At 38.3% G+C, this 13440-nt stretch overlaps 1 protein-coding gene across 1 annotated transcript in view; it reads right to left on the bottom strand.

Annotated features, from left to right (window-relative positions):
- Rala (RAS like proto-oncogene A) overlaps positions 1–13440 on the bottom strand; it is a 53746-nt gene that overhangs the window by 14673 nt on the left and 25633 nt on the right. Inside the window, exon 2 of the mRNA XM_028789251.1 lies at positions 723–871. Within this exon, the coding sequence (XP_028645084.1) occupies positions 723–836 (114 nt within the window). The 5' untranslated portion in view covers positions 837–871. The remainder of the gene's footprint in view (positions 1–722; positions 872–13440) is intronic.

The raw sequence follows: 13440 nt of genomic DNA, 5'->3' as shown, positions 1-13440 counted from the left end.
ATGCTCTCTATTTTTTTCTTTTGTGTTTTGATACACACTGAAGAAGTTAGAATTGTTCCACTTGTCTTGGGGAAACCTCAGAACTGGTTTATTTGATGTTGTGGAGCATTTCACTGCTTTTAGTACATAACTAGTAATCAACTGTTTTGTATGCTTGTTTTCAGTTGTCACTTTGACAAGCACTGTGATTACAGCTATTAGGGTGACGTCTCTTACCTATTTTAAGAAAGTTGGAACATGAATGCTCTTAGTTTGGCTTCCTTATTGGCAGGAAGGGGACTAGTGATGGGCGTGGTGGCTCATGCCTGCAATCTTACCATATGGGAAGCTGAGGCAGACAACCCCCCCTGAGCTTTTGAAGCCAGTACAGACTTGTGAGTGAGATCGTGTCTCAAATCTCAACCCAAAAAAGGGAGGGAAGGGCTAATACAAAGGTTAGCTTAAGAGAAGACTAGATAAGAAATAAATAGTATAGAATATGCAATTGAACAAAGAAATTAGTAACATTTTTTTTTTTAAGCCTGGGGTCTAGAGACTGGCTCATGAGGTTTTGACTTGTAAAATTAAGTAGGTACTGATGTTGTTGGCTCTGAACTTAAAATGGAAAAAATATTATCAGGAGCTTTCATGGAATAAAAGAATCCTACCAAATAACACTAAAACTAAGGTAGAGGATACTCTGTCTAAGCTCAACCTTTATTCAAGAGAAGCTGGGCACTTACCTCATCATACATGAACTGCAGAGTCAGGGCAGACTTGCCCACACCACCACTGCCCACCATGATGACTTTGTGTAAGGCCAAAGAATTCTGACCCTTGGGCTTGTTTGCAGCCATCCTGTTCCCAGAGTCTTCAGAGGATTAGGAAGAATCTAAGACAGATGAGACAGGGAGGGCTCAGTGGACTCCTTAGAATTCCGGTGGAGGGAAGAAACAATGTCCTTAGGGTTCACGACACTAACTCTCAGTCTGCAGTGAGTGTAAATAGATAGTAAGAGAGTGCACACTCTCAGAGGGAGAATCATTCATCAAAGAATGCCATAGAAATGAGACAGGCTGATGATTCAAGGGCATTTCACTTCTAATAGATTCTATAGTGAGTTCTGACCAAATGTAAAGATTCCCAGGGCAACCACAAGCTGCTAATAGGGGATTAGTTACATTGGAGTATTGAAAACAGGCTAAAGGATCACTTATTTTCATCATGTTAATTTATACACTCAATGCTTGAGGAAATGCTCCTCCTAATTTTAGTAGGAAACAAAGGCTGCCATTTGCATTAAGACCATCCTTAGAAATACTTGCTGTAAGTGAAGAAACCTCATCCAACAACCCTTAAAAGACTTACAAATAGGATTCCAGCAGTGCATAATTCAACAGCCATGCTATGGGGACATCTGTGGTTTTTGGAATAATCAATATAACTTGATTGTTTCAATGTAGCATGCCCTCACTTTCCTTAGAATGTTCACTTGTCTGAGTATGTTAAGACTCTCGATGTGGAGTCCAGACTCTTATAGATGCTGTAGTGGTGATGGGTACACAGTTGCCTTTGACCAGGGTACTGATTTAGGAGGAAAACATGCTGCAAAGTCACAGCAAACACAGTTCATGGGGAGGTTCGAGCAAGGACTTTGTGCTTAGGCAATCAAGGGGTTACGACTCCGTCCTTAGTCTCTCTCCACAGTTTGTAACAGCTTTGCTTAGCAGCAGTTCACAGACCTATCCCTGTCTGCCTACCTCCCTGTGCCACGTCTCAGCTCAGCTCAGTCAAACTGGTTTCCTTCTGTAAATGCCCTTCTCTGACTTCCACATTTGTCATCAGGTTTCCTGTTTACCAGCTCTCTCTTTTCAGTTTTGGGGTCCCAATATCACCGGAAACACCCAATGTAAATTGGCTTTTCTTTTTCTCTAAGTTCCCAAGTAGCAGCTGATACTTTCCTTTTAAAACCCTCATCATGTTTTGAAATTGCCTGAGTGTGTAGTTTTTCAATATAGGTTTCTCATATACCGTATGCCAGAAGTCACTTGATTATAGGGTCACCATGTCTATTTGGTTATGAATTTTTCATTTCATTATTATCATCACAGAAGAGTGAATGTGTTATGTATACATATGCTTGTGCATACACAATGTCAGAATGCAGGCATGCACATGTTTTGAGCCTAGTAGGGAAACAAAGCAAAGAAGGTGTAGTAAACCAAAGACGTGCACCTCAGTGGTGGTAAGGAAGTAAAGATAGAAAGGACAGGCACGGAGGTTTCAATATTCCTGTCAAGGGCATGCTCCAAATGACCTAACCTCCTTCTACTAGGTCACACCTCCTAAATATCCTACACTATAATAACCAGTCCAAATATTGCTTTTTATGGTAAATATCTAAAGTCACTTCCTATCAGAACATTAGATATACATTAAAAGAAAGAAAATTCCACTAGTCTTAAGTACAATGAAAAAACAGGGTGTGTATGTTAGAGGGGTAATGGGATGATTTGTTTAACAGAGAGTCAAGATGGAGACCTCTGACAACGTGACATCTGAGAGCGGAGAACTGAAGTACACGAGAGCTGCAGTCAGTTCTAAGGGCAGAACATTTCAGATATCGGAAATACAGGCCACAGCGAACACAAAACATGAAGGGGTTGACATGCTCTGAGGACTAGAAAAAGGCTTGTGACAAGATGCCTGATAAGAAACATGGAAGCAGCAGGACATAGGACTGAAAGGTAGGCAGAGACAGGATCACAAGAGGCCATGAAAGTCACGGGAAAGTGCTTGGATTTCACTATAAGTACACCAAGAAAACTGTAGATGGTCTAAGCAGGAACATACCATAATTTCATTTCAGTTTTTAAAAAGATTACCATGACTGGTATGTGGGGAACTGACGGCACAGTCTAAGAGCTGAAAATAGTTGGAAAAAACCTGGTGGGACATGTCTGTTATTCTAGTACTTGGGAAATGAAGGCAGAAGAATCGATAGTTCGAGGTCATGCTTGGCTACACTGAGGCTCTCGGTTAGTCTGAACTATAGGGGACCTGTATCGTCCCTATTCCCTCTTCCCCAAACAAAAAGACTTGAAAATACAGTGATTGACCTTAGCTTTCTGTACACAGGGGACCGAAGAGAGGCTTGGGCTGCAATGGCAGGCAGCAGCAGACACTCTAGCAGTGCTGGGTCTGTCCTCTTAACTATTCTATGAAATCAATACTACGTATGTCAGAAACAGCATTTCCTGAGCACTCATTAAGTGCCAGGCACTGTGTTTTGAGTACACTGTACATAGTACCTCAGTCTAGTTCATTTATGGCAACCCTATGGTGCATGCACTACTTTAATTTCCTGTAGCAAATGAGTTACAAGAGTTGCAAAGGTGACATGCTCCAAGTGAGACAGCCTGACATGCTCCAAGTGAGACAGCCTGGCCTTTGTAACGACCCTGCTGTGTAGGGCATTTGCAAGAACAAGTGACAGCATGCTGGTCTGAGTAGGTAGAGGAAAACAAAACAGACTTGTAAGTTTTGGGCATAAACATCTGAATGTGTACTGATACTATTACCAAAAATGGAGCAAGCCTAGGAATACACAAGTCTGGGAAAGAAATCTCAAGCACTATTTGGGTATGTCATCTAAGTCAGGTTTTAAAATATAGAATTGGAGGTCAATCCACAGTTCAAGGTGAGGGTAGAAACAAGAGACATAAATTTAAATAACATTTTTCAGATACCATTTAAAGTCACAAAACTGAACAAGCTCTCTCAGGGACAAGATGGAAATAGAGATGAGAAGACAACAGAGGTAAGAGCCCTGAGATAACTCAATAGGCTAGCCAACTTGACTCCTATAGGATCAGAGATGCAATGAGACAACAGGCAAACAGAACAGAGACCTGGCAAGGTGAGACAGTTCAAAGACTGAGATGAATCTGATAAAAACACAGGATTACTTTCATAATCTTAGTATCGGGAAGTAACGTAGTATCAGAAGTATAATAAACTGTGGAAGGTATCTATTAACTCATTTTTAAAGATGAAAGATACATTTTAGGCTGGTCATGACAGACGGAGCTCAGTCCCAGCACTTAGGACGCGAAGCTGTAGGATTGCAACCTTAAGACCAGCCTCAACTACACAGCAAAACCTTGTCTTAGCATACTAGTAACAGTTATAGTTATAATAATAGTTTCCTTATGTAAGAGTTACTGTAGGTAAGATCAACATAGGAAACTGTGGAAAATGAAATGGTTCTAAAGGTTTAAGAGAAATGCAATTGAAACTATACTGGAATATTGTTTCACTCATCAGATACATTTTTTTCCAAAGTCCAACAAACTAGTTTCTTTGACCTATTTTTGTATGGTCAATGAATTAAAGGAGTTGTTTTTGAAGGGTTATAAACAAACCAAATCAAGAATTTTCAACAGAAAATGTAGCCTAGAAATCTAAAATAGTACTGGCACTTTACAGAAAATACTTGCTTATCTGAAACCAGGCTGTGTCTTCTTAGGTTCACACTGGACCCAAGTCCACAGGACACAGAGGCTTTGTGTAGGCCCAGGAGCAGATCTGGATTCAATAAGAAAATCTGTCTGCCACAGTTGCTCCAGATGTAAGAGACCCTGTCCCAGTGGCTACTCTGGCCTTGGCTAGGTTCCCTTGAGATACCCCAAAGCCACCCAGCCAGCCACCTTGTCTTGTGATTCCAGTTTGGTTGGCTAAAACTTACATTAAAAGACAACCAACACCCCAAATCCTGAAGTGCAGGTCCCACTGTAAAAACACAATCAATAAATGAAGACAACATACCCTACTTCAATCACCACTTTTAAAGTAATATCCCCTACCTTAGAAGAAAGATGAAATTTAAGACACAGAATTCAAAAAAACAATTATAAACATGTTCAGCTAGTTTAAAGCATTTAAAGAGGCACAAATACCTGAACTTAAAACAAGAAAATAAAGAGAACACAAGTAAATGGCTGAGGAGATATAGAAACTAAATCATTCAATCAAAGAAAATGATAAATTAAAAAAAAACACTAGTAGAATATAGATGAATTTTGAGATATTATGAAAACCAAATTTATGAATTATGGGCATAAAAGAAGATGAATTCCAGGCTAAAGGTTCAGTTAACATTTTCAATAAAATCATACAAAAAAAAAAATCCAAATCTAAAGAAACAGATACCCAGCCAGGCAGAAGAGGCTCACAGAACACCAAATAAAGCAGAAAGTAAACTGTCCACCTGTAATCGTTAAAATAAACAAACAAAAACTCAAATATTAAAGTAAGGTACTGAAAAGCTGTAAGAGAGAATGGCAAAGTCACGTATAAATGTAGACCCATCAAAATAACAGCTAATTATTTAATGAAAACTTTAAACTTTAGAAAAACATATTCCAAGTTCTGAAAAGATAATTAAATTAAAATTGAAGGAGAAATAAAACTTTCTATGAAACAAATGACCACTCAGCTAGCTCTACAAAGGATCTGGGACAGAATACTTAGGACAGAAGAAAGGGATAAACATACTCAAGATGGTAGAGAAGGAATAATACTAAAATTAGTAATCAGAAAAGGGTCTGAGAAAACAATACAAAGTAAAAAGTATCAATACACATTTCAGTACTATGGATATTAATGGTCTCAATTTCCTAATTAAAAAATACAGACTAGCAGAGTGGGTTAGAAAGCAGGAATCATCTTTTGGCATTCTCTCAGAAATACACCTCAGTGTGAAAAGACAGAAGAAGATACTTCAAGAATACAGATCTAGGAATCATGCAGACATAATTATTCTATTATCAGACAAAATAGGCTTTAACACTAGTTAGAAGGTCATTTCATACTTATTAAGGGAACAATTCATCAAGCAAACAGTAACAATTCTATGCACCAAACAGAGGTGCACATATGTAAAACCCCAGATTAACCCCAGCACAGTTGCAGTGTGTGTGTGTGAGGGGGAGGGGGGAGTCAGAATATCACAGACAAGAATACTCCACTGTCACCAATAGATGGGTCACCTGGATGAGAGGAAGGAGGGTGCAGAAGAGGGAAAAGAGAAGGGGGATGGAGGTGGAGGAAAAGGCAGGGTGGAGGTGGATAAAACATTTTACCTAAGCATTGAAGAATACACATACCTTTGAAAAAGCTCAGAGAATCTTCTCCAAAGCTATCAGAACATAAAGCAAGTGTCAACAAGTAGAAATACTGAAACAACTAGGTGGTGATGGTGGCACATGCCTTTAATCCCAGCACTTGGGAGGCAGTCACAGGTCGATCTCTCTGAATTCAAGGCCAAGCTGGTCTACAGAGTGAGTTCCATAACAGCCAAAGCTACAGAGAAACCCAGTCTCAAACCCCTCCCCAACCTCCCACAATTGGAGTAACATCCTATTTTCTACATGATCACAACAGAATATCACTGACAAGAGAAACCACAGAATGTACACAAACTTGGAAACTAAACAACACACTATTGGATAATAAATGGGTCATGCAGAAACTAAAAAAATTTCTAGAACTGAATGAAAATGAAAGCATAACATTCCAAAATCTCTGGGATACAATAAAGACAGTCCTAAGAGCAAATGATACACCTGAAGGCCTTGGAAAAAGAAGAAACACTCAAACTAGTATATGGGGAGGAATAATTAAAATTGGAGCAGAAATTAGAGAAACAGAAACAAAAATTGCAAAGAATGAATGAAATAAAGAGATGGTTGTTTAAAAGATAAACTGCCAAACCCCTATCCAAATTATACAAACTTAACTAACAAAATTAGAAATAAAAAGAGACATTACAACAGACACCAAAGAAATTCAAAGAATTATAATGATGCATTTAAAGCCCTATATTCCACTAACATGGAAATCTAAAATGGATCAATTTCTAGATGCATTAGATCCACCAAAATTAAACCAAATGGGAATAAATAATTTAAGCAAATCCATAACCAGCAATGAGATTGAAATAATAATAAAAGGTCTCCTAACTAAATAATTCCAAAAAACAGATGAATTTATCACAGAGTTTTGAGACCTTCAAAACAGAATGTCAATACCATTCAAATTACTCCATAATGCAGAAAAAGAAGGGATACTTCAAAATTCTTTTTATGAACCCAGCAGTACTGTGATACCAAACCCAGTACTGTGTACCAAAGATAGAACCACAACAAAATAAGGAGATTAAAGACCAATCTCCCTTATGAACACAGATGCAAAAATCTTCAATAAAATTCTGGTAAACATGTTTGAAGAGCCCATCAAAAGGTAATTCATCATGATCTATTTGCCTTCATTTCAGAGATACATGCATGTAAATTCATAAATGTGACATATCATTTAAAGGTACTCAAAGACAGACACCACATTACCTCAATATACATACATACATACATACATACATACATATACATATACATACATACATATATATATATATGTATGTAAAAAGTCCTCTAGAGAGGCACTTCTGCTCAGACCCCGAATAAGAGAAGAAAAGGGTGTCTACTCTCTTCACTCATATTCAATATAGTTTCTGTAGCTAGGGTAGTAAGTTAAAAGAAATAATAGAGATAAAAATTGGAAATGAAGAATTCAGAGTATTCCTAATTGTAGATTCTATGATTCTATATAGAAAAGACACCAGAGACTTCACTGAGCAACTCCTAAATGCTAGTAAACACTTTCACCGAAGTGGTAGAACATATGAATAGTATGGAAGTGACCAACTGCTTTCTGATTAGACTTAGAGCAAGCTCCACAAGATGGAACTCATGCCTGGCACCAGTCCTGGGGCAAGAACCTGTGGTTACATAGGTTAGGCCCTAAGAGAGACCCTATTACTATTATTCTGCTAAATGGACATATTATTAAACTAACTTCTTATGTGTTACTGTTATACTCATAAATCAGTCTCTCTATTTCAGCAGAGAATCTTCTTTTTAGCAGCAGAGATAAACACAAAGACCCACAAGTGGTCAACACAGAGAGAACAAGAGTGTGCAGTGCTCAGATCAAGACAGAAAAAACCTCAGCATAGAGGGGAGACGTGATCACGAAGTCCCAGCCCACCCCAGGTGAGAAGCTGTTGGTAGACAAAGAATCAGTTTTTCCTCAGGGTTGTGGCCCATGAGAGGCTACCCGTGTTCTAGGAGATGGCCTCACACCCATAAACATCCTGGCAGAGCTGAATGAACTCAGAGTTTGTTGTTTAAACAACATGTGAGGTTGGGAAGGAAAACATGGACAGGAACTGTGTGTGTGTGTGTGTGGGATCAGAACAGGGAAGTGGGGGGTGGGCTTAACGACAAAGCTTAGCAGTTAAAAGTACTTGCTGCTTTTAGAGGCCTGGGATCAGCTACCAGTACCAATGTAGTGGCTCACAGCCATCTGATACTCTACTTTTAGGAGATCTGATGCCCTCTAGGGGCACCAGGCACACAGATGGGCAAAATACTCATATACATACATAAAAATAAATAAATACCTTAAAAATAGCCTGTATTGTATAAACCTGTATGTATAAAAGACACTAGAAGATGGAAAACAATTGGTTTTCGTTATGAGCAATAAGTATACATAGTGTTAGTCTAGGCTCTTTTTTTTACTATTATATCAAAATTAAAAACTTAAATCAAAATAAAATAATTAATTTAACCATGTTTCAATGATCCAGCTTAAAAAAAAAATAGTAGGATGCTTGAGGTCCTAGGTTCATTCCTCAACACTAAAACAGACAAACAACCACCCAAACTATATCCCAAGAGTAGTGAATTGATCAACTGAACAAGATTTATATCAAGTATCAAAGCAAACATGCATTCATGTATATGGTGTGTGTGTGTGTGTGTTGTTGCACTTATGTGGAGGTCAGGTGATAATTTTGTGGATTCTATTTTCTCCATAAACCTTTACAAGGGTTCAGAGGATTACACTCAGGTAAACAGATTTGCATGGCAAGTACTTTTACCTTCTGAGATCCTTGCCCCTCAAACAGTACGTTAAAGAAATATTGGAAAAAGGTTGGTTAGTATAGAAAATGAAATATTGCTACCACTATAACTAAGAAAAGGTCTCCTGGAACACACAGCCCCAAACGGGATGTCTCTAACAAGGTCCCCACCCCCACCTTTATGGCTCAGGGAGTCAAGGAGGCAGAAAGAATGTAAGAAGCAAGGGGGATGGAGGACAAGAAAACAAGGTCCTTCAAATCAACACAAGCTCACAGGAACTCACAGAGATGGAAGCAGCAAGCACAGGGCCTGCACAGGTCTGCACCAGGTCCTCTGTGTATATATAATGGCTGCCTGTTTAGTTTTTTTGTGGGATTCTTGTGTATGAACTTGTGGGTCTCTAGTCCTGTGCCTTATCTCGAGCTCTTTTCCTTCTGTTTGTTTTGTCCAAATCCCATATGACAGTTTTTATCTTGCTATATTTTATTTTGTTGTATTTTATTATTAACCCTTAGAAGCCTGTTTGTTTTCTAATGATAGAGAGAAAGGGAGAGGATCTGAATGGAATGAGAGGTGGGGAGGAGCTAGGAGGAGTAGAGGGAGAGGAGACTGTATTCAGGATATATTGTGTGAGGGGGAAAATATATTTTCAATAAAGGTTGGGGGAGGGAAATTCTTGCTTTGCAGTCCAAACTGGCCTGGAACTTACTATAAGCATGCAAAGGCATGTTTAGCTACACATGAAACATTTTAAAATAAGCATCTAAGTATAGTTTCTGGTTTACAGACAGTTAGAGTCTACTTTTTAAGGCAGAGTTAGTGTTCTCTTTATATAGTGGCTTTGTTGCTTTTTTGAGGTAAGACTTCATACGGCCATACTTTTTCCAATAACCAAAACCCGCACCAATATGCATTTATTGTGAAAGTCAGGTACTGTCTTAAGGGCATACTTCCTTAAGGACATACTGATTAGACAGTGCTTTCAAAATTACTTCCCAAAATAACTTTTAGAAACCAAGAATTTAAAACTGAAGATCAACTCTCCAGCCACAATCTCTTCGTGCCAATGAATCCTGCCCTTTCACAGGCCACCTGTTGAATCACTACTCTGAGGAACTGTGGCTGAACAGTCAATTCTTTTTAAGGAACAATGAGGAGGAATGGGAGGGAGGAGGAAAGTCAGGGAGGGGACATAAAATAGCAAACTTTAAATTCTGCTTGCTACACATACCACTTCTGTTCATCCAGTCAGGTTAGCATCTTGGTAGCACTGTAAGATGCACACTGTATCTAACATGTTACCACAGGTTCATTTCCAAGAGTTTCTCTGCTAGTCCTAACATTGGTGTTGACACACATGCACTCCTACAACCTGTGCTCTCTTTCCTCTCTCGACACATTTTCATGATTTTAAACATAAGAGGGAAGGGCTGGAGAGATGGCTCATAAGTTGAGAGCAGTTGTTGTTCTTGCAGAGGACCCAGGTTCCATCTGCAGCACCCACATGGCAGGTTACAACCATCTCTAAGTCCAGTTCCAGGAAATCTAATGCCTTTGTATGCCTTCTCAGGGGCACCAGGCACATATGTACACAAGGCACTTACATACATGAAGGCAAAATATTCATACACAGAAAAAAAATCTAAAATCATGCTATTTAAAAAAAATCATAGCTGGGCAGTGGTGGTACACATCTTTAATCACAGCACTGGGGAGGCAGAGGCAGGCATATATCTCTGTGAGTGTGAGGCCAGCCTGATCTACAGTGAGCTCAGGACAGCCAGAGCTATACAGAGAGACCCTGTCTGCAAAATAAAAAGGAAAAAAAAAAAACAACAACAAATTACCAACAGACCAAATGAAAGAAGTCATATAGCCAACACAAGATGAAAAGGAAAGGGTATTAGATAAAATTCCTATCCTTAAGTAAGTAAGGAAGACACATGACCACTGCCTTTTTGGGTCTAAGTGACTTTATTTCATATAGTATGTAAAGTTAGAACTAGTCTAACTTTCAGGTTCACTCACTGAAAGACCCTCTCTCAAAGTAATGTAATTTTAATAAGCTGCTTTATGTTTTACCTAGAAGTAAGAGTTAAAAAATACATTCAGTAACCCTGAAGAATCACAGAAGGTAGCAGAATAGAAGCCAAACCCTTCAGTTTTCATATGAGGAAACAGGCACCAGAAGACTGAGGTCCCTTGCAAGAGGTCCCAGAGAGCTGTGGTAGAGCAGTAGTTCTCAACTTTCCTCATGTTGTGCTAACCCCCAACCATAAAATTACTTTGCTGCTTCTTCATAACTGTAATTTTCTTACTGTTATGAATCATAACGTAAATATCTGATTGAGAACCACTGTGGTAGAATTAAACCCAGAACTAACCCAGGAGTCAAGGCAGGCTGACATAACTGGCTTACTACATTATAAGACCTAGTTTAATTTGAAGCAGGACTGGCCAGAATATGGCTTAACAGTTTCTGACTGAGCAGGCAGGGATTTAGAACACACCTTGGCAGCAGTGAGGGCTTTAAGAAGACAAAGGCTTGCTTCAGTAGGAGCTTTAACAGCTGCATTCCATCCCCAGGGAATCAGCAGCAGCTCCTACAACACCTTTCTCTTCCCCAGTTCTCCTGATCATGAATCAGTACCTGCCTCATAACTAACCCCAAGTGAGTCAGGCTTGACTCTAAGGGCTTGAAAAGAAGATAATAAAAGATTAAAGCTCTTCCCATGTTATTTTTACAAGAGTTCAACTCAAGAAACTACAAGCAAGAACAGATGAAGCATGGGTTTCTTTAATTCAAGTATAATAAATTCTTAAGCCTAAATATAGCTGTTACTCTCATAAACCGAAGGAATATTCAGAAGTAAGAAAGATGAAGCAATGCTGAATTTTGGTTTGCTAGTTACACTTCAGTCAACAGGGCACAACTATAATGAAGTATGGGGCTAAATGAGGAAAAATACAGGTTTTGACTCTGACCCTCAAAAGAGTCTACAGACTAGTAATAACAAAGGGACTACAGAGCTCCTTCGATGAATTCTGCCTGCATTATATCGAGAGGTAAGGTTACCTTGTAAAAAAGAGAATCTTGATCACAGGCTAAGATAATAATTCCTTAGTACCACCTTTCACTACTCTTTTCCTTTTTCATTCCCCATCTCTTAAATGTTGTATGCTAACCCTGATGATTATGCAATTTCTGCTAATGAAATATTTTGGGGCAATTTGCAGACATTTGGGTCATCTATCAAAATGGATTTGTAGACAGTTGAATACTGATATAAAAAATAAGCTCTGTTAGGACTGCCATGACTTGGAATACTCTAATTTACAATGCAATGTTTTCCAAATATTATGTCTAGATGGGAGAAGAAAGCCTTGATTATCAAAACTTGACCGAGCTACTGTGACTCTATCCACATTTAAGAAGTTTACTTGTACAGGTTTACTGAAATACAGTATGTAGAAAGGAAACTGCACACATTCACATATTTGGACATTATCATTCCTTCTTTCCCCTATACTTCTCTTCTCCATAGACCTGATTTTCTGTAACGGATTAGTGAAGGATTTTCCAGAGTTACGTAAAAAGGAAATTATATAATATGTACTACTTTCTTCTTTTAAATTAATTTCTTAAAAATTAAAAAAGCTAACAGAGAAAATTAACTGCTTGCCTGACAAGCATGGATATGCAGAAAACCAACAAACAAAAATGTAAAAACTACATATACTCATGGGACAATATACATTGTTGTTTGGCTTCTTTCATTCAGCATAATTTTGAGAGCCATGCTGTTTCTTGTATCAATAGTTCATTTCCTTTTATTGCTAAATAGTACTGTGCAGTGTGGACATACTGCAATTCCTTAACCATTCACTTTCTGATGGGCATCTCTATTGTTTACAGCTTTCAATATTTGTTGATAAAGGGACAAAGGCCAATGAAGCAAAGATAAGCTTTTCAAAAGTGATGCTATATCCATTTGTAAAAATTAACATATGACCAATCTCATACCACACAAAATTAGCTTAGTAATGCTAAGTGGGCCATTCTAAATACAAACACTAAACAACAAATCTGGAAGAAAGCATAGGAGGAGGCAAGTGACTCTGACTTAGGTAATAATTTATTAACACCAAAAGCAGAATCCATAAAGATCAAATGGATGAAGTCACTTTCATCAAATTGAAAACTGTGCTCTTGAAAATACAATTAAGAAAGCGAAAAAGATAAGCTACGGAATGGGAGATGATTTTTACAATTAGGAAAAATTACTGAGAAAAGACAAGAAATGTGCAGATTTTGTCTACTGGCAAAATTTTTCTGGTTTATTACTGCAAAAACTGGGACGAACTGCCTGTAAGCACTCATCAAAGAAATAAACAGCAAAAATAGGGCAGAAGACAGACTCGACTGAATTCCTTATTCTATATCCACATTTTAGTGATTTCTAAGATGACTACT

This window comes from Grammomys surdaster, unplaced genomic scaffold, assembly GCF_004785775.1.
Source record: "Grammomys surdaster isolate TR1022 unplaced genomic scaffold, NIH_TR_1.0 125807, whole genome shotgun sequence".
In the NCBI taxonomy this organism is placed as follows: Eukaryota; Metazoa; Chordata; class Mammalia; order Rodentia; family Muridae; genus Grammomys; species Grammomys surdaster.
This window is presented reverse-complemented; position numbering and strand designations above follow the sequence as displayed.